This window comes from Penicillium oxalicum, chromosome III, assembly GCF_001723175.1.
Source record: "Penicillium oxalicum strain HP7-1 chromosome III, whole genome shotgun sequence".
Classification (NCBI taxonomy): Eukaryota; Fungi; Ascomycota; class Eurotiomycetes; order Eurotiales; family Aspergillaceae; genus Penicillium; species Penicillium oxalicum.
This window is the reverse complement of record NC_064652.1, coordinates 3,934,635-3,957,900: the sequence shown is the minus strand read 5'-3', so window position 1 is coordinate 3,957,900 and position 23,266 is coordinate 3,934,635. Positions and strand designations below refer to the sequence as shown.

The 23,266-nt window shown below is 46.7% G+C and overlaps 3 protein-coding genes across 3 annotated transcripts; 2 read left to right on the top strand and 1 right to left on the bottom strand.

Moving 5' to 3' along the window:
• Positions 1 to 284: 284 nt before the first annotated feature.
• POX_c04752 (putative thioesterase atnL) lies at positions 285 to 1,067 on the top strand (the record flags this gene model as incomplete). Its single annotated transcript, XM_050113613.1, has 1 exon — positions 285 to 1,067. The coding sequence occupies one exon, from the start codon at positions 285 to 287 to the stop codon at positions 1,065 to 1,067; it is 783 nt and encodes a 260-aa protein (XP_049971169.1).
• Positions 1,068 to 2,041: 974 nt separating this feature from the next.
• Positions 2,042 to 7,369, top strand: POX_c04751 (ABC transporter atnG; the record flags this gene model as incomplete). The annotated part of the gene is made up of 15 exons (XM_050113612.1): positions 2,042 to 2,281; positions 2,333 to 2,864; positions 2,927 to 3,156; positions 3,212 to 3,491; positions 3,549 to 3,782; positions 3,843 to 4,654; positions 4,713 to 4,875; positions 4,932 to 5,291; positions 5,341 to 5,464; positions 5,532 to 5,603; positions 5,661 to 5,711; positions 5,769 to 6,452; positions 6,525 to 6,608; positions 6,682 to 7,062; positions 7,126 to 7,369. The coding sequence occupies 15 exons, from the start codon at positions 2,042 to 2,044 to the stop codon at positions 7,367 to 7,369; spliced, it is 4,491 nt and encodes a 1,496-aa protein (XP_049971168.1).
• Positions 7,370 to 18,011: 10,642 nt separating this feature from the next.
• Positions 18,012 to 23,197, bottom strand: POX_c04750 (Fatty acid synthase subunit alpha; the record flags this gene model as incomplete). Its single annotated transcript, XM_050113611.1, has 6 exons — positions 18,012 to 18,622; positions 18,702 to 22,271; positions 22,316 to 22,414; positions 22,471 to 22,958; positions 23,020 to 23,046; positions 23,127 to 23,197. 6 exons carry the CDS (start codon positions 23,195 to 23,197, stop codon positions 18,012 to 18,014), a joined length of 4,866 nt encoding a protein of 1,621 aa, XP_049971167.1.
• Between the last annotated feature and the right edge of the window lie 69 nt (positions 23,198 to 23,266).

Genomic DNA, 23,266 nt, shown 5'->3' with positions numbered 1-23,266 from the left:
AAGCAATGCTGTTGACCAGTCGGGCTTCTCACCCTTCTTTGCACGCGGTAGATTCCCCAAATACTCCTTGTTACGGGCCTCCTACTAAGTCTCGCTTCACCATGATCGGGTTCTCAGCTATCTCTGGGGTTTTTGGGGTCGCCTTGACCTTTTTTCTCTTCGACCCAAAAGCAATTCCGGGAATGTGGCACGTTAGTCTTACCTCGAGTGCCTTTATCTTTTATTTTTTATATTTTCATTTGGAAAAAACCGCTCACACAGCCTTTGATGACACACAGTTTCGAATGATCAGCATTCTTTTTCGGCATCTCGTTTGGCATCGAAATCGCGTCGTCAGCGCCATCTCGAGTCGCCGCCCTGCGAGCCCATCCACTGTTTTCCGAAGCCATCAGACCCGCACTTACTGTTCGACTGTGGAGATCGACCTGAATGTGCACAAATCAAACAGCACTTTCTACGCTGACCTCGACCTCAGTCGGCTTGAGCTTCTGATGACCCTTTTCAAGGACGCCCTTACACCCCTCAGCCCACGGGCCACATTGGCGTCTGAGCATGCATTCAGCCGTCGGAATCGAAGGCGCCCATTGATTGCCGCTCTCGGAGGTGTGGCATGTCTCTTTCGACGAGAAATTAAGCCTTATCAAAAGTATGAAGTGGTGACACGGGTATTGACGTGGGATGAGAAATGGCTCTACCTTGTGAGCTACTTTGTGAAGCCGGGTGGCGCCAAAGGATCGCAAATCGCCGAAGACAAGATTTTCGCGTCTGCGATTTCGCGATACGTCTTCAAGAAAGGACGGCAGACTGTGACACCAGCGGAGGTGATGCGTCACTCTGGACTTCTCAGCGATCACACATGGCCGAGTGATGTTGACATTACTGCACGTCAACGAGATCACCCCGATCTTCCTTGCCAAATATTTCCACACCACTCAACAACCCTCGAGGAAATGGTGGATTCCTGGACGTGGCTTGATGTGGAAGCGGAGCGCCAGCGCGGCTTATCTTTCGCTCGAAGTTTTAGCGGGTTTGAAGGCTTGCAAGGGCTAAGTGTCAAAAATTCCTAGTCTTGCTCTTTTTTTTTCCCCTCCTTTTTTTGGGTAAAAAAAAACCAAATGCAGACGATGATGCAAAACATTATGAGGGGAAGGAGCAGTGGCGTGGAGATGTTCGGAAGCTCGTGGGAAGCTGAGTCGCTCATGCGGGGCTGGACACGCAGGATGAGGCGCAAAAGAGCCATTCGAGGCCAGCATTGTGTCTTTCAAAGTTCCTCATGCAGAATCAGATCTTAGTTCAAGATTCGAGTCTAAAGTCTATTGACCAAGCCTCAAATTTTGTCGCACACATTTCTATTCTGCATCGAAAAGCGGATGTTTCTCTTTTTCTTTTTTCTTTTCTCTTATTTTGTTTCTTTTCAGCTGAGGCTATTTAAACACGTGGCATGGGATATTCAGCACCGCAATTCTCATTCGTCGAATGTTCCATCTTGACTTGTCGTTCTTGTCGTCATTCTCCAGTATAAGCCCTAATGCTGACCTTGCAGCGGCGAGCTGCACGCTAAGCGGAGAGCGTATCGCCGCCGCTCCTGCCCGCCCCTGAGAGCCCGCCAGGCACCCACCCAAACGGGCAGATTGACCCTATTTACTGAAAATCATCTCACGTCATCTCTCGCCTTCGAACTTCCGATCTTAATGGCCAACTAGCCACATGCTCACCCCCTGACACACTAACTGCCTCTTCAGATCCCACGTTCTAGAAGACTGCCGATGGCCTCGTGCACACTACTTGGACACCGCCTACCCCCCCAACACCAGGTTTGGGCAGCCCCACACTTCAGTGGGTAGATCACTTTGTTCTGCTTGTTACTCAACTTGATCGGTCTTTTGAAAGGGAGAAGAATTGTTCCAGAATCAGAAGAGACTTGAGAGATAACCGGTAACAGAAAGAGCGAGAGGAAAGAGAATGTGCAAGGGAGAGATCTACAGTCTCAACATTCCCTTTCACGCACTTGGCACGATCACTTCGCTCTCAATCGTGAGCGATGGCAACAAGTTGGCTGCGTCCACGGACGATCATCTGTTCTATCGACATCGAGGACCGTTTTGGCCCTATCGTCAGTGAGCTATGTGCTTCTGGTTTTGACTTCACATGGTATTTTGAATCAGTCGTCTTGTCGCTACCGGTGACGGCAGTCTTTCTTCTGTGGGCACTACCGAGAATTGTCTACCTTCGCAAGCAATCCATCAAGACTCAGGGTGGATATTGGGCAATCATCAAACTAGTGCGTGCCTGTGGTCTGAATGGCAAGACTTTTGGCTTACCTGAAATATAGGTTTTGTACGTGCTTTTGGCAACTATCCAGGTCGTTCTGCTTGGTCTATGGGCGTCTTCGCTGGCTGAAAGAACTCGCGCAACTATCGCAACAGCTGTCCTCAACCTAGTGACTTCCATTGTGTTGGGGTTGCTTTCCCAATATGAACATACACGGTCCATTAGGCCATCCACGGTCAACGCGGGTTACTTGTTTCTCTCCACTGTGTTGTCTCTGCCAGAAGCCCGAACCCTCTACTTTCTCGAGACAACCCGCGCTATTCCCATCCTCTTCACGGTCACGCTATGTTTGAAAGTCATTACTCTTCTCGTCGAGTCTGTGCCCAAAACTTCAATCCTCAAACGCGCCTATCAGAACCCACCACCAGAGTCGGCGACGGGCATCCTCGGCCTGAGCTTTTTCACGTGGATCAATCCCCTTTTACTGCTCGGCAACAAAACAGACCTTACCGTGGAGTTGCTTCCAACCCTAGATGAGTCTTTTTGTGCAAAGGGTGTCGTTCCAAATGGGCTGGAGAAGACCTGGCGGAAGAGTGGGTTCCTTTTTCCCCTCCCCGCACAAGTGACGTTTCTAAATCTGATGTTTATTTGCTAGGTGGCAACCCTAAATCACCTCATAGCCTTCTTTGGGCATCGATGAAATACTTTGCCGGAACGTTCCTCGTCGGAGTTCTGCCACGTCTCTTGCAGATCGGTTTCGTTTTCGCACAGCCATTTCTGGTCGACACAACCGTGAGCTGGGTCGATGCGCCGACCACGGCGAATACTAAGAGCCAGGGCTATGGTCTGGTTGGTGCTTTTGCTATCACTTACACGGGTATCGCAGTACGTTACTCTCCCTGGAAAGGTGCTTTTGGATTTTCGCCTCTGATTCCTTTAGATATCAACGGCACTTGCCCAGCATCAAGCCTACCGCTTGGTCTCGATGATGCGAGCCAGCTTGGTAGACATGATCTTCCGGCACATGACGATCATGCGTGAGAGTGACATTGATTCCAATGCTCCCGTAACCCTGATGAACGCAGATATAGAGCGTATTGCAAGTGGATTGCGGTACATTCATGATGTCTGGGCCTGCATCGTCGAAATTCCAATTGCATTGTATCTGCTGTGGAGGCAGCTCGGGATTGCCAGTATTGCCCCTATAGTCGTGGTCATTGGTGAGTCAACACGCAACACTGACAGTTTAATTCCTGAGATACTGACGTGCCTTATAGTTTGCATGTTAATGTGTGTCCTTATCTCTGCTTTGGCTGGTCCACGACAACAGCTTTGGCTTGAATCGATCGAACGGCGTGTGGATATCACCTCCCAAGTTCTTGGATCAGTAAAAGGGGTTCGCATGGCAGGTTTGACTGACAATCTCTACAACCTCATCCAAACAATGCGATCCCATGAAGTTCGCATGTCTGAGCGATTCCGTCGTCTTTTGATTCTTGTGGTTGCTGTTGGTAGGCTTATCGAAAACCTTGTTCACTCATCGCATTGACTAACCGTCACATGAATCATAGCTTACAGTAATCAGTCCGTGTCACCTTTGGCTGCCTTTTTAATCTATTCGCTGATGGCCCGATCATCTGGCGATGGAACATTGACCCCGGCTCGAGCATTTACCTCTTTGACCCTCTTCACTCTTCTGTCAACTCCGCTTTCAAATCTTGTCGAGGCTGTGACAGGAATAGCAACGGCAGTCGGATCCATCAAGCGTATCAACCTCTTCCTGCAAACTTCTCCCCGTGATGACGGTATGTCGAGTGATCCCGACGACGATGCCTCAACTTCTCACAGCACCCTCACCGTTAATTCTGAAGTCCAGCTTCAGACCTTGGCCTCGGATATCAAAGAAAAGCACGGAGTGGAATGTTCACGTGTCTCCGTCGGGGAGAGGCTGCATGTCTACGACTCTTTCCCCACATTCGATTTTGTGGCGGAAGGTCGTAGCACCGGCTGGGATGAAGAAAAGGCGAACATCATCAACGATGCCACTTTCAAAATTCAGCGAGGAACCCTCACCATTGTCGTCGGCCCCGTGGGCTGCGGAAAGTCCACCTTTGTTCGCATGCTCTTGCGAGAGACACCTATATCTACGGGAACCCTTCATGTTGAAGCAGGCGTAATCGCATATTGTGCGCAGGTTCCCTGGCTGACAAACCGTAGCATGCAAGACAACATTCTTGGAGAATCTCTGTTTGATCTTGCTTGGTACAATACAGTCGTTCAAGCCTGTGCGTTGGAGAAGGACATTCTTGATCTGCCAAATCGAGATCAAGGTCTGCTCGGGTCCGGGGGCGCTACCCTCAGTGGAGGGCAAAGACAACGCGTGGTAAGTCTTCATAAAATTTTATCAATCAATGAAATTTTACTAAAATTTTGGGCCCAAGGCCATCGCACGTGCTGTCTATTCTAGAGCAGAGACAATCATTTTGGATGACGCCCTAAGTGGACTCGATCGTACAACAGAAGAAACCATCTTCAACAACCTCTTCGCCTCAGGAGGCCTACTACGCAAAATGGGCACAACCATCATTATGACGAGTAACGGTGGTGGGTTTCGAATATGCGAATTATGTGAATGACTTTTTGCTAACCCTCGCCTTTAGTCTCTCGTCTTCCTCTGGCAGATCACGTCATTGCCTTATCCAAAACAGGTAGCATCGTTGAGCAAGGGTCCTACAAAGAATTGATGGATCGCCCAGAAAGCTACATCCAGACCCTTTCTGTTCCTGACGGCAGCAAACAGGTATCAGGTGACGATATGGAAATCACTGCTGTTGCGGAGACGAAGATGCATCGCCCGCTGAGTCTGGCCAGTCTCAATTTGGAGGCCCCGCCACCGCAGGATGGAAGGCGCACCGGGGACATGTCAGTCTACTGGTACTACATGAAGATCCTCGGAATCTGGCGATCTCTCATCTTTGTGCTGCTCATTTGCTGCTACGTGGTGGGCATTAGTTTTCCAAGTAAGTTTTGCCAGACCTATGATCATAGCGGCTGGGCTGACTGGTATAGCGATTTGGGTGGAATGGTGGACGGCGGAGAACTTAGAATACCCGAATGACAATCTCGGCTACTGGCTTGGTATCTACGGGTGGATTGCGGTGATGGCTGTGTGTACGCTCGTGTTGGCTTGTTGGTGAGTTTGACCCCTCTCTCCTGAGTATCGATTAAATTTCCCGGCTAACATTCACTTTTTCTTGTAGGCATCTTATGTCCAATTTGGTTGCTCGGGCTGCTCGATCAATGCATGGGCAACTTTTGAAAAAGGTTCTGGAGTAAGTTGAGGCTCGCAAGGTATTGTAGGGTGTCATTCATCTAACCAAGTCTCATAGCTCCCCGATGTCGTTTTTCCACACGACTGACGTTGGCCAAACTACCAATCGGTAAGCCAAGCACATAGATTGATGCGACCCAAGTATGTACGTGCTGACTTTCCACAGATTCAGCCAAGATCTTCAGCTTATCGACATGGAGCTCCCACTTGCCGTCCTTAACACCATTCTCACATTTTTCACATGCGTCGCACAAATGGTAGTTGTTTGCGTCTCCACGAGCTACATTGCTGCAACCATTCCAGGCTGTCTGATCGCGTTCTACTGCGTACAAAGATTCTATCTTCGAACATCTCGGCAAATCCGGTATCTTGACATTGAAGCGAAAGCGCCACTCATCTCACACTTCCTTGACACGCTGAACGGATTGACCACTGTCCGCAGCTTTAAGTGGGAATCACAGTACCGCAAGAAAAATGCAGAGCTTATCAACTCTAGCCAGAAACCATTTTACCTGCTGTTTGCCATTCAGCGATGGTTGGAATTGGTCATTGCTTTGTGTGTTGCCGGCTTCGCTGTGGTGCTTGTTGGAATCGCGGTCGCCACGCGCGGCAGTTTGAGCGCTGGCTTCATCGGTGTGGCACTCTTGAATATTGTCACTTTCACTGAGAACTTGCAAGGATTGATTATGCAGTGGACTGTTCTTGAAACATCTATCGGGGCTGTCTCCCGTATTCGCCATTTCCATCGCACTGTGGACTCCGAGCATCAGCAAAATGAGACGGTAGACCCGCCGGCCTGCTGGCCTGAGCATGGAGGAATTGAAATCACGGACCTTGTGGCCTCTTACAAGTGAGGACGCCATGTGTTTATATTGGTGATCGATTTTCTTGAGGAGTATATACGCTGACCTCTTGCGAACAGGGATAGCGCTAACCTCGCCATCGATCACGTTTCCCTGTCGATCAAGCCTGGAACCAAGGTGGGCATTTGTGGCCGAAGTGGAAGGTATGCTAGAGCACCTCTATCCAGTCTTTCAAAATTTCCCTGATTCTCATCAACATGCTTGTCCGAACTGCAGTGGCAAATCAACCCTCGTATCCTCACTGTTCCGCCTTATCGAACCGACTAGTGGCTCTATCTTCATCGATGGCCTCGACATAACGACTGTGCAACGACACCCGCTCCGCGCCCGATTAAACTGCATTCCTCAAGAGCCCTTTTTACTCCCCTCCTGTTCAGTTCGCGTCAATATGAATCCTGGAGGTGGGGTAGACGACGAGATTCTGATCGACGCACTGAAAAAGGTTCAGCTTTGGGAGGCTGTTGAGGGCCTCGGTGGACTGGATGCTGAGATTGCTCCGGAAACCTTCTCACCCGGACAAAAACAGCTACTTTGCTTCGCACGCGCTATGGTGAAAGTCGAAGGCAAAATCCTTATCTTAGATGAGGCAACGAGCAGGTATGTGACCCACCACTGAACATGAATGCTCGCGATTCGTCATCTGACTAAAGTTGTGTACAGTATTGACACAAAGACGGACGAGCTCATGCAATCTTTGATTCGGACCGAGTTTGCTTCGCACACAGTCATTGCAATTGCACATCGTCTAGAGACAATTGTTGACTTTGACGAGGTCGTTGTTATGGATAATGGGCGAGTGAAAGAGCAAGGCCCACCTGCGCAGCTTCTGGAGCAAAAGGGTGCTTTTGCGGAGCTCTACTGGGATCTTGGTCGCGGTTCGACTCGGACTCCTATGGCCCTCTAATCCAGTTGGCAGTCACGCAAGTGCTTTTATATTTTCCGCGTTCGGCTACCCCTCGTACCCTTTTTTTTCAATTCTCTGCATCTTGGTTTATTGGTACATATCGAAGATTCTGTATTTCAATGGCTCGTTTTGTAATACTCCTGTTAGTTTTGACTTCCATCCATTTTTGCAAAATACCGCAATTCTGAAGAGGAAAACTTTATTGCGTCCCTCCCGGGGAGAACCTACCACCTATCGGCTCAAGCGGTCGGGTGCTATCAATACGGGACCTGGAGTCGACCACGGGTTGAGACAGTAGACCACTCGAGCCAAACTCCCCATCAGATCCATGTGTGCATTCAGGGACCTGATCTCGTCTGAGGTGGGCAGTTGTGTAATTTGAACTAATCCATCGACCGGAAGGTCTCACTATGTTTAGGAAAAAGGTACGATATGCGGGACCTTACCAAATTCACTACTGAGGACCACGAGAAATGAGATTTGAACGTAGAGTTATAATTGTCTGAACAGCGGCCTGTTCCAACTTTCCATTTTTCTCACTCGCCAGGACTGATGAGATATTCAAGTGCTTCCAGGTACCTTTAAGTGTCATACCTACCTACTCGGGCGTATAGTATTCCATGTATCTACCGTAGTGGAAGGTACTATCATTACAGTTGCAACTGCGGGTACCTACAAATAGATGCAGACATATAAGTCTTCCTTTAGTAACGGTCGGATGAAGCGTATTTCAAAAGTAGAACCTTTGTTGATCAACTGGACCTAGGGACAAAAACTTACAGGAAGTAGGTACGAATCAACTATTTCATCTAGGACACAATGCACACGAAAAGAAACGTAGAGATTCCTCTGAAAAGAATGTGCTGCTGTGCATCATCACAAATAACCTCATGTTCAGCTCCACACTCACATGAGTGAGTTTCTGTAATCCAGGAGACCTTTTTTGTTTGAAATTAATGCGCACTGTGATATGGATCCACGTGATGATTGTCCATACTGAAGTGTTGATAAGTTTCTACTGATTCGCTATAACGTAATTCCCGGTCGGGCGGGCCACCCGGTCGAGCGGGCCACCTACCCCCATTACAAAACTTCCAAATCGATTATATCAACCAACGTCCATTAATTCAACTAGATAATACGATTTTTACATAAAGTAATCCTGTAGCCAACTTAGCCACATCCACTGCAGGTAGGCGGAGCCCTCCTAGCTAGTTGAATCGGCTAATTAGGCGGATCGACCGCTTCATACGATACTACCTTATTAGCTTCTACTAGCTAAATTAGCTACTAAACTAGCTATAGGCCCTCTTCGATAGTTAGGCCTCCTTCGTGTGTAATCTGCCTAGTCGATCGAGTACGCTTTTAACGTTTCTTTTTATTCGCTACGCGTAGATTAGCGTTCTCCCGCGCTAGTAATGCACTGCTATATAATAAGAGATAGGCGCCCTTAATAATCTAATTAAGTATAGCTTCTAATAGCGTAGGCGGGCTATATAATCGCTACTTAAGAAGCTCTTTAAGTATAGAAGCTTGCTTCTCTAGCTATATCGCTATCTTTAGCGTCTTTAGGGTAAACTAGCTAGATCTGCTACTTAGTCGGCTTAATAGTAGCGAAGGCGTATATAGCGATATATTAAGCTTAGAAAGCACTCTTTCGGCGCTAACTAGTATAATACTAGTAGCTATAAAGCTACTTTGAACGATCTTCGGCTAAAAAGCTTCTATCCTCGCGCGAGGATAATCTGCGAGAAAATTAAGCTTGTCGATATAATTATAACCTATTTAGGCTAGGTCGCTCACGAACTAACTATACGCACGCTTAAGTACTACAAAGTACCTAATATTAAGCGGCTATAGTAAGTAAGACGAATATAAAGGTATACAAAGTAGTATAATATCGTTTTCGGTATATATTCGATCGAATTAAGGTATAAGATAGCTACCGTAACCGTCAAGGATTAATAGCCGAAATCGCTCTCGTACACGCGAAGCAGTATATAGAATAAAGAGCTTTTGAAGCTAGCGAAGGCCGATCTCATCGGTAGTCTAGCCGTTATTCGATACTTCAATTCGCTAGTCGCTAGGAAGATTTAATTCAAACTAGCTAGCGATATAAACCTAGCCTTTAAAGATAATACAGGGCGGTAGTAAGAAGCTATTAGCGCATATTACCTCGATCGTAGTAACCTATTCGCGATTACTAGGCTATAAAATCGATCGCCGGCCGTAGTATTCTACTCGTATAATAACCTTCTGCGATAATATAAGGCCTATCGCAAAGCCCGTCTTATTAAAGTTATAGATATCCTCTAGTTATATCCCGTTCTCGTTAATCACTCTTTGTACAGTCGTAAACCAGGCTCGTAGGGCTTTTAGGTCTTCGTTTAATACGCGCTAGTAGTTATATCGTCTAGAAAAGCGTATACGAAGCTTATCGCGCTATTAGATAAAGGAAGATAGCTAGTTTTTGCTAACGGTAGATAGTAGGCTATCACCACGCGTAGCTAGCAGGATATTAGCTATCTCTCGAATAGTAGAGGGCCTAGGCGCTACTCTACGCGGATCTATAGATATTATCTACTTAGTAAGCGAATCCTCCTCGAATTAAGTTAATTTATAACCGTTTAGGCGAGTATCCGCGCGTAAGACTCGACCCTCTTCACGCGCTTATAATATTATGCGCGGTATTTCGTATAGCTTCGCTATGTTACGCGGTGCCGACTAGTCACTGTGAGTTAGAACGTCCTAGGCCGATACTTACCTGCTATCCTAACTTCCAATCCCAAGACCTAGTCTCTCAATCGTACCGTTGCTTCGTAAAGCCTTACTGCGGGTTGAATCCTGTTGAGTGTCTTGCAAGACGTGCCAGAGGTGCGCGCCAAGTAGGTCAATCACTAAGTGTTACCACTAAGTAAATCCCCTACCTATAGGTTAGGTTTATCTTAGAGTTGAACCGTGGAGTGCAAAGTGCTTCAAGGTAGTAACCAAGTAACAATATACAATTAATCGCGAAGAACTAAATACATGATGTTAAAAAGAGTGTCCTTATATATCCAGTCCTTCCTATCACTAATAAGTCGAGACTTATTACTAATACGCCAGGACTTATCACCGATAAGTCCATCCTATCACCGATAGGATATAGTCACGTGACAAGTTACTAGTTACTCGCACTTATAGTGTAATTCCGGTGCTAGTAAAATAGCGGCCGTTTCCTACGTCGCGCTAACTATCTTATAGAGTAAGAGGGTGTCGTTTATGTCGGTTAGCTATAGGCTGCTTCTGGTGCCTGCCCTAAATATCTCCTCCTTGGGTCCCTCGGGGCACGCCTAAGTATACCGAAACGCACGTAATAACGCTATTCCCTAGTGTCCGTAGAATGATTAGTCCTTAGTCGTTACTCAAATAACTACGGCCCTCGCGCTTCTTTAAGGTCCGTAATATTATCCCCTCCTTCCCTGTCCTTTATCCTCAAAGGATTTAAGCGTTAGTGTCCCCTTAGGTTTATTTGCTTATTTTTCTAGTTTCTCCCTATTTCCTTTCTTATAGCCTATTCTGCTAACTATATCTTCCAAGGCTTCTGTTCGTAAGAACGCTTTAACTCGTCGTATCGAAGACAAAGGTTTTCAATCTATAATTCCTTGCGAACGTTACGTTCGCTTAAAACGAGTATATATTCGCGCCAATTATTCCGATCGCTATAGTAACTACGTACGCGCTAGCGGTGATAAAGTGTATAATACCGTCTCCTTCGTTTACTAATACGGAGTAGCGTCGTTTAGTTAAGTCTCAAAATTAAATTAAGGAGGAGGAGGAGCTATCCTAGCTAAGCTCCTTCGGCTCCGAAAGCAGAAACGTTTGTTGCAAAAACGTGCTAGCGATTTTATCGCTCGAGACTTCAAGGAAGTCGCCGAGTTAGAAGAGTTAGAGCGTCGCGAGGTTGAAGAGCGCGAACGCCTTGAAAAAGAGAGGCTCGAACAAGAGCGTCTCGAATCCGAACAAAATAAGCGTGCCGCAGAGAGTACCCGTGCCGCGACCGGGTTCCTTTATCTGCTAACGGCTAAGTCCTTATAGCGTCGTCAGAGGATCCTACTCTGACTTAGTTATTAAATAATCCTTCCTTTTCTTAGGCCGACCTAGATTCCTCTTAGTTAGTTAGGAATACCGGGTCGCCCTCTCCTATTAGTAAAACCGTCGAACTAGCTAGTAGCAGCCCCTTAGGTTCTTAATAGGTTCCTATATATTTTCTGAGGTATCGTATCCTTTCTACTTTACTAAGTAGTAAGGCTTTCCGCTAATTTTGTTAGTATCTAGGATTTCTTCGACCTTATATTTTTTCGGTTTCTTCTCCGATTTCCACGTTAGTAGCGATTTTGGTCTTAGGTGCTTTTTCTAATAATAAGACATAAAATATAGCATAGATACGTCGCATGCTATCAGGTAGCTTCAATCAGTAATTAAGCGGTCCTATTTTTGCTTCGATTTCAAATAGTCCTAATTTAAGGTAGTCGAGCTTTGCGCTAGGTCGTGTGGTGCGATATTACGTCGTAAGAGGTAAACTTTCTCCCCCTTTCGAAAGTCCGGCGCCTCCTGGCGCGACTAATCATAGTAGTTTTTTATACGCAGATTAAGAAACTCGATATCCCTTGTCAGTTGTAAATATAGTTGCTTAAGCCTAGTCGCTAGTAGTCTCGACGATTCTGCGAGTAGCTATTTTCCGATAGTTTTCCCGATAATAGGATTAAACCTATAGTTAGCGAAGAATAGTGTTTCTCTAGTAGTAGCGTGCATAGCGTTATTATACGCTAACTGCGCTATTAGCAACAATCCTGCCTAGTCATCCTGTTAGTAATTAACGTAGTGTCGTAGGTATTATTCTAGAGTTTAGTTAACTCTTTCGGTTTATCCGTTAGTTTACGGGTAGTACGCGGTAGAGAGTCTATACTCAATACCGAGTTAATCCGCCAATAACTACCACATATTCGATGTGAACAGTTTATCTCTGTCCGAGGTAATCTTGCTCGGTGTCCTATGGTTAGCAAACACATATTTAAGTAGTAGGTTAGCCATCTATCGTGCATCGATAGTTTCCGTTATCGGTATTATATATACGTACTTAGTCAGTCGATCGACGACTACCATTATTATATTATTTCCTTCTGAGACAGGTAACTTCGTTATAAAGTCTATTATGATCCATTCCCATGGTTATTATAGTACTTCGGCTAATTCTATCTCTCCGTATAGTGCGTGTCGTGACGTCTTGTTTCGTTAACACGAGTTATATTACTAAATATACTTCCGGACTTTTCTGTATAGTACCAGGATATAGTAATTCCGCGTGATTTTTTCGATAGTTTTTTCGATACTAGGGTGTCCCTGTATTAGTTCGTCGTGATATAGCTATATAATCTGTGTTTAGAGGTTTCTAGGAACGTACACTAGTCTATGAATATAGACTAAGCCGTTATTCGTTAGGGCTATATTATTGCCTAGAACCTTTTGTAGTAATTTGTCGTCCGTGTGCCGTCTCGAATCCTTTCGATCTATTCGTCGTTCTAGACCTCGCTAGTCGCTACGAGCGTCTAGTAATTATAGACGATATTTCCTTCGTTATCTTTTACCAAGATTACTAGTGCTACCTCCTTAGTACCTAGTTCATAGTCAGGTCGTCGACTAAGCGCGTCCGCGACCATGTTTTCGGTCCCTTTATAGTGCACGATCTTAAAGTCGTATTAGGCTAAGGTCTCCGCCTATCTAGCTTATCGCCTTGTAAGTTTCTTCGTAGTCGTAAAGTACGTAAGATTATAGTGATCTGTCCGAACGATCACTATATACTTAGCCCCTTCTAAGTAGGCTCTCTATATCTAAAATACTAACTATAGCTAGCAGTTCCTTATCGTGTACGTCGTAGTTGATTTCCGCGGGTATTATCTTGCGAGACAGAAAGCGATAGGTCTAAGCTTACCGTCTTGTCCTAGTTACATAAGCTATACTCCAAGCGCGAAATCAGATACGTCGGTTTCTATAATAATTAGTACATCGTAGTTAAATATAGCTAGGATCGCTTCTCCTGCCTTTTTGTTATACATTCCCTTAAGTACGGTAAATAATTTTTCTGCTTCTTCGTCCTACTAGAACGGTATCCCTTTTTAGTAAATCGGTATAGTCCTACCATATACTTTAAGTACTACGGTATTAATTTTCGATAGTAGTTCGCAAGTCCAAGAAAACTCTATACATCCTTGACGCATATTAGCGTTAGCTATTCGAGTATGCTCTTAACTTTATCTTGTTCTATTCCTAGTCCGTCAGGGCTAATAGTATATCCGAGGAAACTTGTCTATTAGATATAAAACTCGTATTTCTTGAGTTTGAGCGTTACCTCTGCTTCCCTAAGTTATTATAGTACTTTCCTATTGTGCTCGGTGTGTTCTTCCTCGGTTTTAGAGAACACTAGGATATCGTCGAGATATACGATCACGAACTTATCGAGGTATCCTTATAGATATAGAAGATAAACCGTTGAAATAATACGGGTGCGTTAGTAAGACCAAACAGCATAACCTTGTACTCGTAGTGCCCGTATTTAGTTCTAAACGCCGTCTTCTACTTATCTCCTTCCTTGATTCGGAGTTAATTATACGCGTTAGTAATATCGTACTTGCTAAAATATTTCGCTCCTTGAATAATATCTTGGATTTCGTTAATTAACGGCAACAGGTGCCGGTCCTTAATCGTAATATCGTTAAGCTATCGGTAGTTAACGTATATTCTAAGTTCCCCTCCTTTCTTCGGTACAAACAGGATTAGATATCCTGCTAAAGATTTCGAGTGTTAAATATTCCCTTCTTAAGGTTATCCTTAATATATTCTTCTAGTATCGCTAACTCTTTCTGCGATAGTAGGTAGATCGGCATAAACTTTAGTTCCTCGCCGTCCTTAATCTTTATCTCATGGTCGAACGGACCATACTCTAGTAGCTTACTATCCCTTAGTAGCGTAAACACGTCTTAGAATTCCGCATATTCCGCTAGTATTTTGTATTCTTCTTCTAGCGCTTCCGTAGCGCATAGAGCTATTACTACGTCGTGAACGAGGACATATTCCTCTAGTTCCTAGTCGGTCATATTGCTTCCTTACTCAACCGTCGCGATGTCTCGTGATCGATCGTGTTTCTGTTAGGCCTGCCTCCTAGCCGAAAACTCCTCTTAAGTTCGCCTTCGTAAGGGTTCTCATAAGCACCTGCCACCCCATAGCTAAGTATCGTCGCGTGTTCTGTTTCCTTCCGGTCTATTTCTCGCTCGTGACTCGACAGTTACACCTAAAGAGTAGGTTATTAGTTTACTAGTTAATATCGGGGTTATACTTCCTTAACCAAGGAACGCCCAAAACGATATCGTACTATCCTAGTAGGGTCACGTCGAAGTTAATAATTTCGAAGTGGTCTCTAATAACTATTAGTAGGGGTCCGCTTTCGTAGGTAATCCCTAGTCTAAGACTTTCTCCGTTAAGTCCGATAATTAGCACGACCTAGGGTTTTTCTTGTCCTTTATCTGATAGCGGTTCTTGTACCTAGGATCTATAAGTTACTAGCTACTCCCGAGTCGATTATTACTATAGTTGATCTGAGTATGATATTAGCCGTAATCCTTATATATCGTCCCTAGGCTATCGCTACGAGTTACCGCTATTCGTCGCGTAGTTTTCTTTTTCCAAACCAGACTCCTGCGTATTCTAGTTTCTAGTTAGGTTTCTTTTCCTATTATAGAGGTCTAGGTTCGAGGCTCTCTCGACCTTCCCTAATACGTGTACCTAGTCCATCGTCGTAACAACCCACTACGGCTCTGAGATCGTACTAAGGGTATCGTGCGTATCCTCTGCATGCACACCTTAGGTTGTTATATAGATATTGTTCTGTATTCTCTTAGGGGTTTCCTTTCTAAGGCTATATAGTAGTATCCTTCCCTAGGAGTTACGGTGGTTTCTAGGATTTCTAGAGTTCCTAGGTTCTCGCTTAGTATTCCCGGGGTCCGTCCCGCTCCTTCCTAGGTTTCGTAGGATAACTCCTAGGAGTCGGTAGGGTCCTATAGGCCGTACTAGGTCCACCCTTGACTCTCGATATTCTCCTAATCTATTTCGGAAATTCTTCCGTCGCGTGCTCTGCGCTAATTAGGCCGCGGTAAACTATATCGTCTACGAAGGTTCTGGGGGTTATATCCTTGTGATTTGTCGTATTACTTCCGCCCGTTCTTCGTAGTCGTCGAAGGTGTCTAAGATTTTACCCTTCTTAGTTTAGTTCCGTACTCGCCTAGTCCCCTTCGCGGGTAGTAGCGATACGTACCTTCTTACCGTTATATAGTGGTGTCTTAGAGCTATCGTCGGTAGCTCGTAGCTACTAAGGCGGAACCTAATCGTCCTAGGTTGCCCTTATTTGTTGTAGCCTTGCGTTATTACGTCTTTCGCTACGCTTACGCGCCTATAGCTTTATATTGTTGCTTTTCCTTGTACTTACGCGCCCTATACCCTGCTTTTCTATATTCAAAGCATAAGTTATTATCTCTTCGTCGTTTCTCTTTATTGCTTAGGAGTCTCGCTACGTCGAGCTCTATTAGCTTTAGTCTATAGGGGTCGCTATCCCTTATAGGTCTGTTTAGTCGTTTGTCGTACCGATAGTGTAATAGTCGGCTAGTGCCTCGGCGCTATCCTTTAATTTCCCTTTTTTCTATTGTCGATCGTATAGGCGATTATCGATTCGTACTACTACGTCGATAAGTTTTTCTATAGTATCTAGTCATCGATCCGCGTAAGCTCGTCCTTAATATAGGGTTTAAGTCCGTAGTCGTAGTACGGAATCAAAGCGTAGTCTTCCTATTATAGTATCGCTATAAGTTATATAAACTCGGCCGTGTAGGCGGATACTAATCTAGTTTGTCGAATTCGTTTTAATTTGCGTTTAGCTATCTTCTTAGTATCAATATCAAAAAGTTCGTTCGAGATGCTATCGAAACGTAGTATAGCTACTAAAGATTAATTACGTGGTCGTATTCTATTTATCGCTATCTTTTTCGTAGTACTCGCGGATATATAGTTCGAGCTAGTCCTATACCTGTCCTCGTAGGTAGGCTAACACGAAAATGACCTTGCTACCTTCGCTAACAGGCGTCCTTTGTTAACGTCGATATAGATATCTATCTATATTAGGAATCCTCGCAATTTCTGTCTGTTACTATCGAAGGTCTTAGCCTTCGGGAGCTTAGGTACTCTAACGGTAGTTGCTAGGGCTAAAGCGACGACTTAAGCATAGAGTTACTCTAAGTAGTCCTTCACGCTTCGAATAGACGTTATAGTTCGCGCCTAATTAATCAAGGTATTCTCGAAGTTATCCGACGATAGTTTTGAGATTCTGAATCTCTATATCACGTTCGTCGTCTGAGTCGGGTTCGGTTTCGTGGTTCGAGTAGGAGTTTTTCCTTTCGGGGTACTATCGTTACCTGCTATGATAACTATGCTTCACGGTCTAAAGATAGGGCGATCAATATATTACGCGGTGCCGACTAGTCACTATGAGTTAGAACGTCCTAGGCCGATACTTGCCTACTATCCTAACTTCTAATCCTAAGACCTAGTCTCTTAATCGTACCGTTGCTTTATAAAGCCTTACTGTAGGTTGAATCCTGTTAAGTGTCTTGCAAGACGTGCTAGAGGTGCGCGCCAAGTAGGTTAATCACTAAGTGTTACTACTAAGTAAATCCCCTACCTGTAGGTTAGGTTTGTCTTAGAGTTAAACCGTAGAGTGCAAAGTGCTTCAAGGTAGTAACCAAGTAACAATATGCAATTAATCGCGAAGAACTAAATACATAATATTAAAAAGAGTGTCCTTATATATCTAGTCCTTCCTATTACTGATAAGTCGAGACTTATTACTAATACGCTAGGACTCATTACCGATAAGTCCATCCTATCACCGATAGGATATAGTCACGTGATAAGTTACTAGTCACTCGCACTTGTAGTGTAATTCCGGTGCTAGTAAAATGGCGGCCGTTTCCTGCGTCGCGCTAACCATCTCATAGAGTAAGAGGGTGTCGTTTGTGTCGGTTAGCTGTAGGCTGCTTCTGGTGCCTGCCCTGAATGTCTCCTCCTTGGGTCCCTCGGGGCACGCCCAAGTATACCGAAACGCACGTGACAACGCTATTCCCTAGTGTCCGTAGAATGATTGGTCCTCAGTCGTTACTCAAATAACTGCGGCCCCCGCGCTTCTTTGAGGTCCGTAACACGCTACTACGCGAATAGATTTGATACGGCTATTTTTAATATCATCAAGGGCTGAGAGGATCCTGCCCTCCTGATTAGCCAATTTCTGCGAGGATTCAGTACGAATTGGTGGCATAGTAGGTGGTTGAATTAGGTAGGATAGTAGGAAGACGCGATTTTAGAGAGGGTGGCCCGCTCGACCGGGTAGCCCGCCCGACCGGGAATTACGTTACACATATTTGTATTACAAAGCCCACTGGTAGACCAACACCAAAAACTTAAGAATTCCTGTTCCAATCTTTCACTGCGTAAAGAACACTCGATACAATGATCGAAGAAAAGACTGACAAAAGCTGCAAATTGCGTAACCTTCATTTCACAATCATGACTTGAATGAATACCGAGGCATCGAGCCCGAGGACGCTGTCGCTCGAGCTGTTGGATTCAACAAAATTGCGTTCTGTTGTGCGGGTGAATATGGCGCGTCGGTCTTCGGGACAAACATCGTGTTGGTCACGAGACCGTGGTGGAAAAAGCGGAACGCCTTCCGATAACGCGTCAAGCGCTTCGCACGGTATTCTTCGTACTCCTTCGCTTCCAACATTGCATACAGATACCGCGGATGCACCACAATTGCCTGAGCGCCCTTCTGACCAAAGCCGAAGGAAGTGAGTGAGAAGGCTTTGAGACCACCCGTCTGAATGCTGTGGTTGGGATAGACGATGTACTCATTCCTCTCGAGACGATCGTCCACACTATCGAGGTTCCGGTTCCCAGGAATCAATCCACTGTCTAGCACCTGCAGACCACCGTTGAGCATCCATGCTCCCGCAGCGCCCTTGGGGTGTCCAGTTAGATACTTTTGCGAAATGGCAAAAAACGGATTGCCTGGCGTGCGGCCGAGATGTTTCATCTGTGATTCAAGGACGGCTGGTTCGTTCTTATCATTCATCACGGTGCTAGTACCATGCATAGTGACGAAGTCAAGATCATCTAAAACCGTCGCAGTTAGTACACTTGCGCAATAAGTGAAGGGATCTAGATTATGTTCAAAGAACAAAGGGCGACCGACCAATAGTTAGTCCGAAGACCGCGAGCGCGCCGCGGATTGGCGAAATTGAACTTTGGTTCTTCCAGAAATCATTGCCGAACATGTCCAAGGCTTCCTTGCGTTGGCGTTCGGCTTCTTGCCGTACGAAATTCAAATGATGCTCGTACTCTTCCATGTGAGCATTGGGAATGACGCCTTCCCCGTTGCTAAGCTGTGCGCTCATGCTCTCAATTTCCAGGTCGATCGACTCTTGAATTTGCACAAAGCGAGCTGCGAGGCGACGTTTGCGGTATTGCAAATCGAGAAGCGGCGATGGGAATCGGCTGGCGGGTTGCTCGCGGGCATTGGTGAGGATTCCTTGTCCTGGAGCTGGCACAGACCGACCGATCTTGTCGCTGGCGGTGCCTACCCAAGCGATGATGCCCTGGATTGGCAAACCGAGGCTCAGTGCCAACTGGGCGGAGGTGATAACCTGAATGCCGCTTCCCTGAGCTTCGACAAAGCCACTGCGGCTCTCCGCAGAAGGACGAGACATTTCGTGAGGAAGTCGGCCTTTCTTTGCTTCTCCAGCCGCATCGGTAGTGGCCTTCATGTTGGCAAATTCTTCCGCGATGGTCTGGGTCATATCGTCATACCCTCCCACCAGACATATCTTGGCCCGGCCAGTGGCAATGGTCTCGTACCCTGTCTCCAGGGATTCGACAGAGGTCGCACATGCACCAACTGCTGTCCGAATGGGTCCCGAGGAAGACAGTAAAAGCATGTTGACCCAGGCTGCGGTAGTGTTGATGAAGGTTTCCTGGAGAATATCTTTCTGAACCTCTTTATCGAGATATCGATCTTGGAACATCTTCTTTAAAGACTGCATTCCGCCGACACCGGAGCCGATGCAATTTCCAAATTCAGAAACATGGATATACTGATACAATTCGTACGGGTCGGTAATACCGGATGCGATGAGCGCCTCGACTGTGCTGACCAGGGTGAAAAGGGTTCCTCGGTCGACTTGGCTCACGATGTCGTCGGGGATGCCATACGTGCGTGCATCCCAACCGGTTGGGACTAATCCTGCAACAGCATGGCTGTAGTTCAAGGCTTTGGGAACCATCAAAACGGCACCCTTTTTCAGACTCACCACACATCGCTCACCGTGCGGCAAAAAGTCAACGCGTGCCTCCCCGTGCTCGTGCACAAGCTGTTGTGCGACTTCCGGGGAGACCTCGAACGGCGGTAAATCTTCCTCTAGCACAATCTCTTGTAAGAGAGGTCGCTTGCCGGGCTCATGGGAGTCTAGGCTTGTGTCCACTAAGCGGATGCCCGTGTGTGAAAGAATGTGTTCTTCATAACGAGCTTTGACATCGAGATCTTGCACGGGTTTTTGCGTCTTAGCATCAACCCATCCAGTGTAATGCTTGCCATCCAGTATGCCGTTGTGATGTTTGATGAGTCCCATCATCCACGCCATTTCAACGCATCCTTCCAGCGAGAGACGACCTGTAGATTCCATTTGCCATCGGGTGCGAGCATTTCCAAATGGCCCAACTTCTGAGAAACCAGTGACGACAACAACACGATCGAGATTCGCCATCCCGAGAAGTCTTTCCCGAAGCGGTTCGATTTCAGTCTTTTCATTTGGAAGCTTCGGAAATGTGAACGGAATGTTTGCGAGGGGAGGCTGAGCTGACGTTTCTTCCGCGACTGGCTGGCGGAGTGCCATGAGTTTCTCCTCCGCCTCTCTTTCTTTTGCCAAGTTTCGTCTGAGGGTGCTTTGATCATGTATGGCTCGGCGAATTTGGTCCAAAGTTGCCTTGAGGTTCTCCATAGTGTTCAATCCTCCGGTAAGATCGGCGTAAAGAGGCTGAATGTTGCATTGGCTGGCGAATTTTCGGGTAAGTAGAACGAGGATATACGCGGCCATCTCAGTTGTTGAGAAGGTTTGCACACCGTGGCGCTCAATGCCTGCAGCAACGACGTTGTTGTCCGCCATGAGACCAGTACCTCGAGTCCACCCAATGACCGCACCACAAATGGACAGGTACGCAGACCAACTCTCAGAATGCCACTTTTCAAACAAAGTTTCGAGGGCAATCTTTGACTCGCCGTACAGGCCGTCATTACCGAAGGCACCATGATTGGGAGACAGAGGGAGAATCACTTGAGTGGGGCGTGTGCGATATCCACGCGCCTGCTTCTTCTTCTTGATTGCACCCAGCAGACGCAATGTATTGGTGAGCATGATTCGATGAGCGAGCTCTGAGCGGGAATCAATACCATCGATCTCACGGCCTGCCTCTGAAATGGCGGCAAAAGGAATCACATGGTCCAAGTCCCAGCCAAGACCAGTATCTGAGAAGATGAACTCCACGAGACCATCTAAATCTTGCTGGCTGCCCTGATTGAATGGAGCAACAATAAGCTCAGAACCCCGTGCGCCACACTCGACATATACGTTTTGATAAAAGCGAGAAGTGGCCGAGGAGTAGCTGCTAGTGGTGACCACCACTTTCGCACCTCCACTCAGAAGCCCTTTGAGAACCTCGGCATTGATCGATCCAGGACTCACACCTGTCATCAAAACGTACTTGTTACGAAATGTGACTCCTTCAGTCCACGACGATTGCACTTGGTCGCGGTACATTGTCGTTAACCGCTGGTCGATTTTCCAAGATGACTGAATGCGAGTGGCGATCGTGATTGGGGCGATAAGAGGTGTGTCACCACGGGGAATCTCCAAGTACTTGATATTCCCATCCTCGTCTACCTCTGTGCTAGGACCCTTGATGAAAGCGTCGAAGTTGGCGGCCAGAGGCTCAAATATTGGTTCCCGGGTCGTCTGGCACCTACTGAGCAGACGATTCATGGCGGCTTTAGCCTCGGGAGCTCGTGAGGCCCAGATAGACGACTCACTATTCGCAAGATATTCCATCATGCGGAGCAGACGAGGACTGGACCTGTTTGCAATGGCATTGGTATATTTTGCGAAGTTGGCGTCGGGGAAATCACCCCGCAACACTCTGTGATAGAGGTCAAGGGCATCTTGCAAAACCCAGTTCCAGCTTGAGTGGAAACGTCGAACCTTAGCGGCCGACCAGAGAGGACGAATACCAGCCAAGAAGAAGTCGCCCACCTCAGCGGTGATGTCGTCCAGTTGGTTTTGGAGTTCAGCGGTTGCCAAATGAGCTTTGAGTGCCTCTTGGGCGTCTTGGCGCAAGTTTTTGCCCAAGAGCCGCGCGTACAATTCCATCAGGGATGCTTTCAGTTTGTCCTGGTCTTTGATGACAGCTCCTAAAGCAGCGCTGTCTACCGGGGCTGCAACAGCCACTGCGGTTTTTGTTCCTTGAGCAGGAGTTGATACATCAATTCCGCTGTCCTTTGCATATTCTTGAACAACATTATCAAAGAATGACTCTGCTTCCTTGGTACTCCCTAGTCTTGAAGCGCTTTGTGTTGTGCTCGCTCGAAGAAGGACCGCGTTTTGGCGGCCCTCGCCGAGACCCCATCGAGAGTCTGCAGGTAATCGCGAACGTCTCCACTGGCGAATCCCGCCGGGAGCTTTTGTGCAAAGAATTTTGAGACCAGACCGGTGGACATCTTTCGCAATTGACCCGAAAACGCAGGTCCGGACTCGAGCATACCAGCGAGTTGCTCGAGGGAAATATCTTCTGGCTTTTCGGGGAGACTTCCAAATTCTGCGTCGAGATCTCCTACGATCTCATTCTCCATTGTTGATCGACCTGGACACATATAGTAAGTATGATGATTACGATTTGTGAGGGAATGGCTGACATACCACTAGCGAGAGCCTTGATACTCTGCTGCGCAGGCACTTCATTATGGTACTTTCGCAGCTTGCTGCCTACAATGGCCAAGAGAATTTCCCTGGCTGGAGTTGGAACGTCGGAGATTGGGGCGACATTCGTTACTTGGAGCGATGTACTGGCCGACACCGCTGTCTCCGGTGCACTGCTCTGTTGAGTCACAGCCACAGTCGCTTGCGCTGTGGTTGGCGGCGAAGCGGTAGCCTTCGATTTGGTTGCTGAACTGACGTTCTTCTGACCTTCCGCTGCACCCGCTGGTGCCGATGCAAGAAGGTAGTGGATTTCTTGGGCATTTTGCGCATACGACAGAAAGCGCCGTGTCATGTGACGCGCAGCATCATGGGATTTGAAATGCAGTGATACCGTCTTCTTGAGCATTCCAGTGAGGGTATCTGCTGGTCCAATTTCAATAAATCGCTCGACGTTGAAGTCCCTGAGAAGGACATCCTGTGTGGCAATCCTATAAACAATAATGAGCGACCTGGCACTCTCGTGGTATCCTCAACTAGAAGGGGACTGACCATTGGACCGGCGAAGCGAATTGATGTCTACAGTGTTTCAAAGATAATTTAGTAGAATGGTCAGGACTAACAAATCCCGTTGTGGATGTCAACCAAGGCTCACTTACGCTAGCAGCTCCACCAGGAGCAAATATGCTAATTGTTGCTCGATCTGGGGCTGCATTGTGACGGATACCATTGTGAGAATGTCACACCACCGTGGGCATTGTTGATTAGAATAAATCCGTTGGATCGAGGATCGAATCTG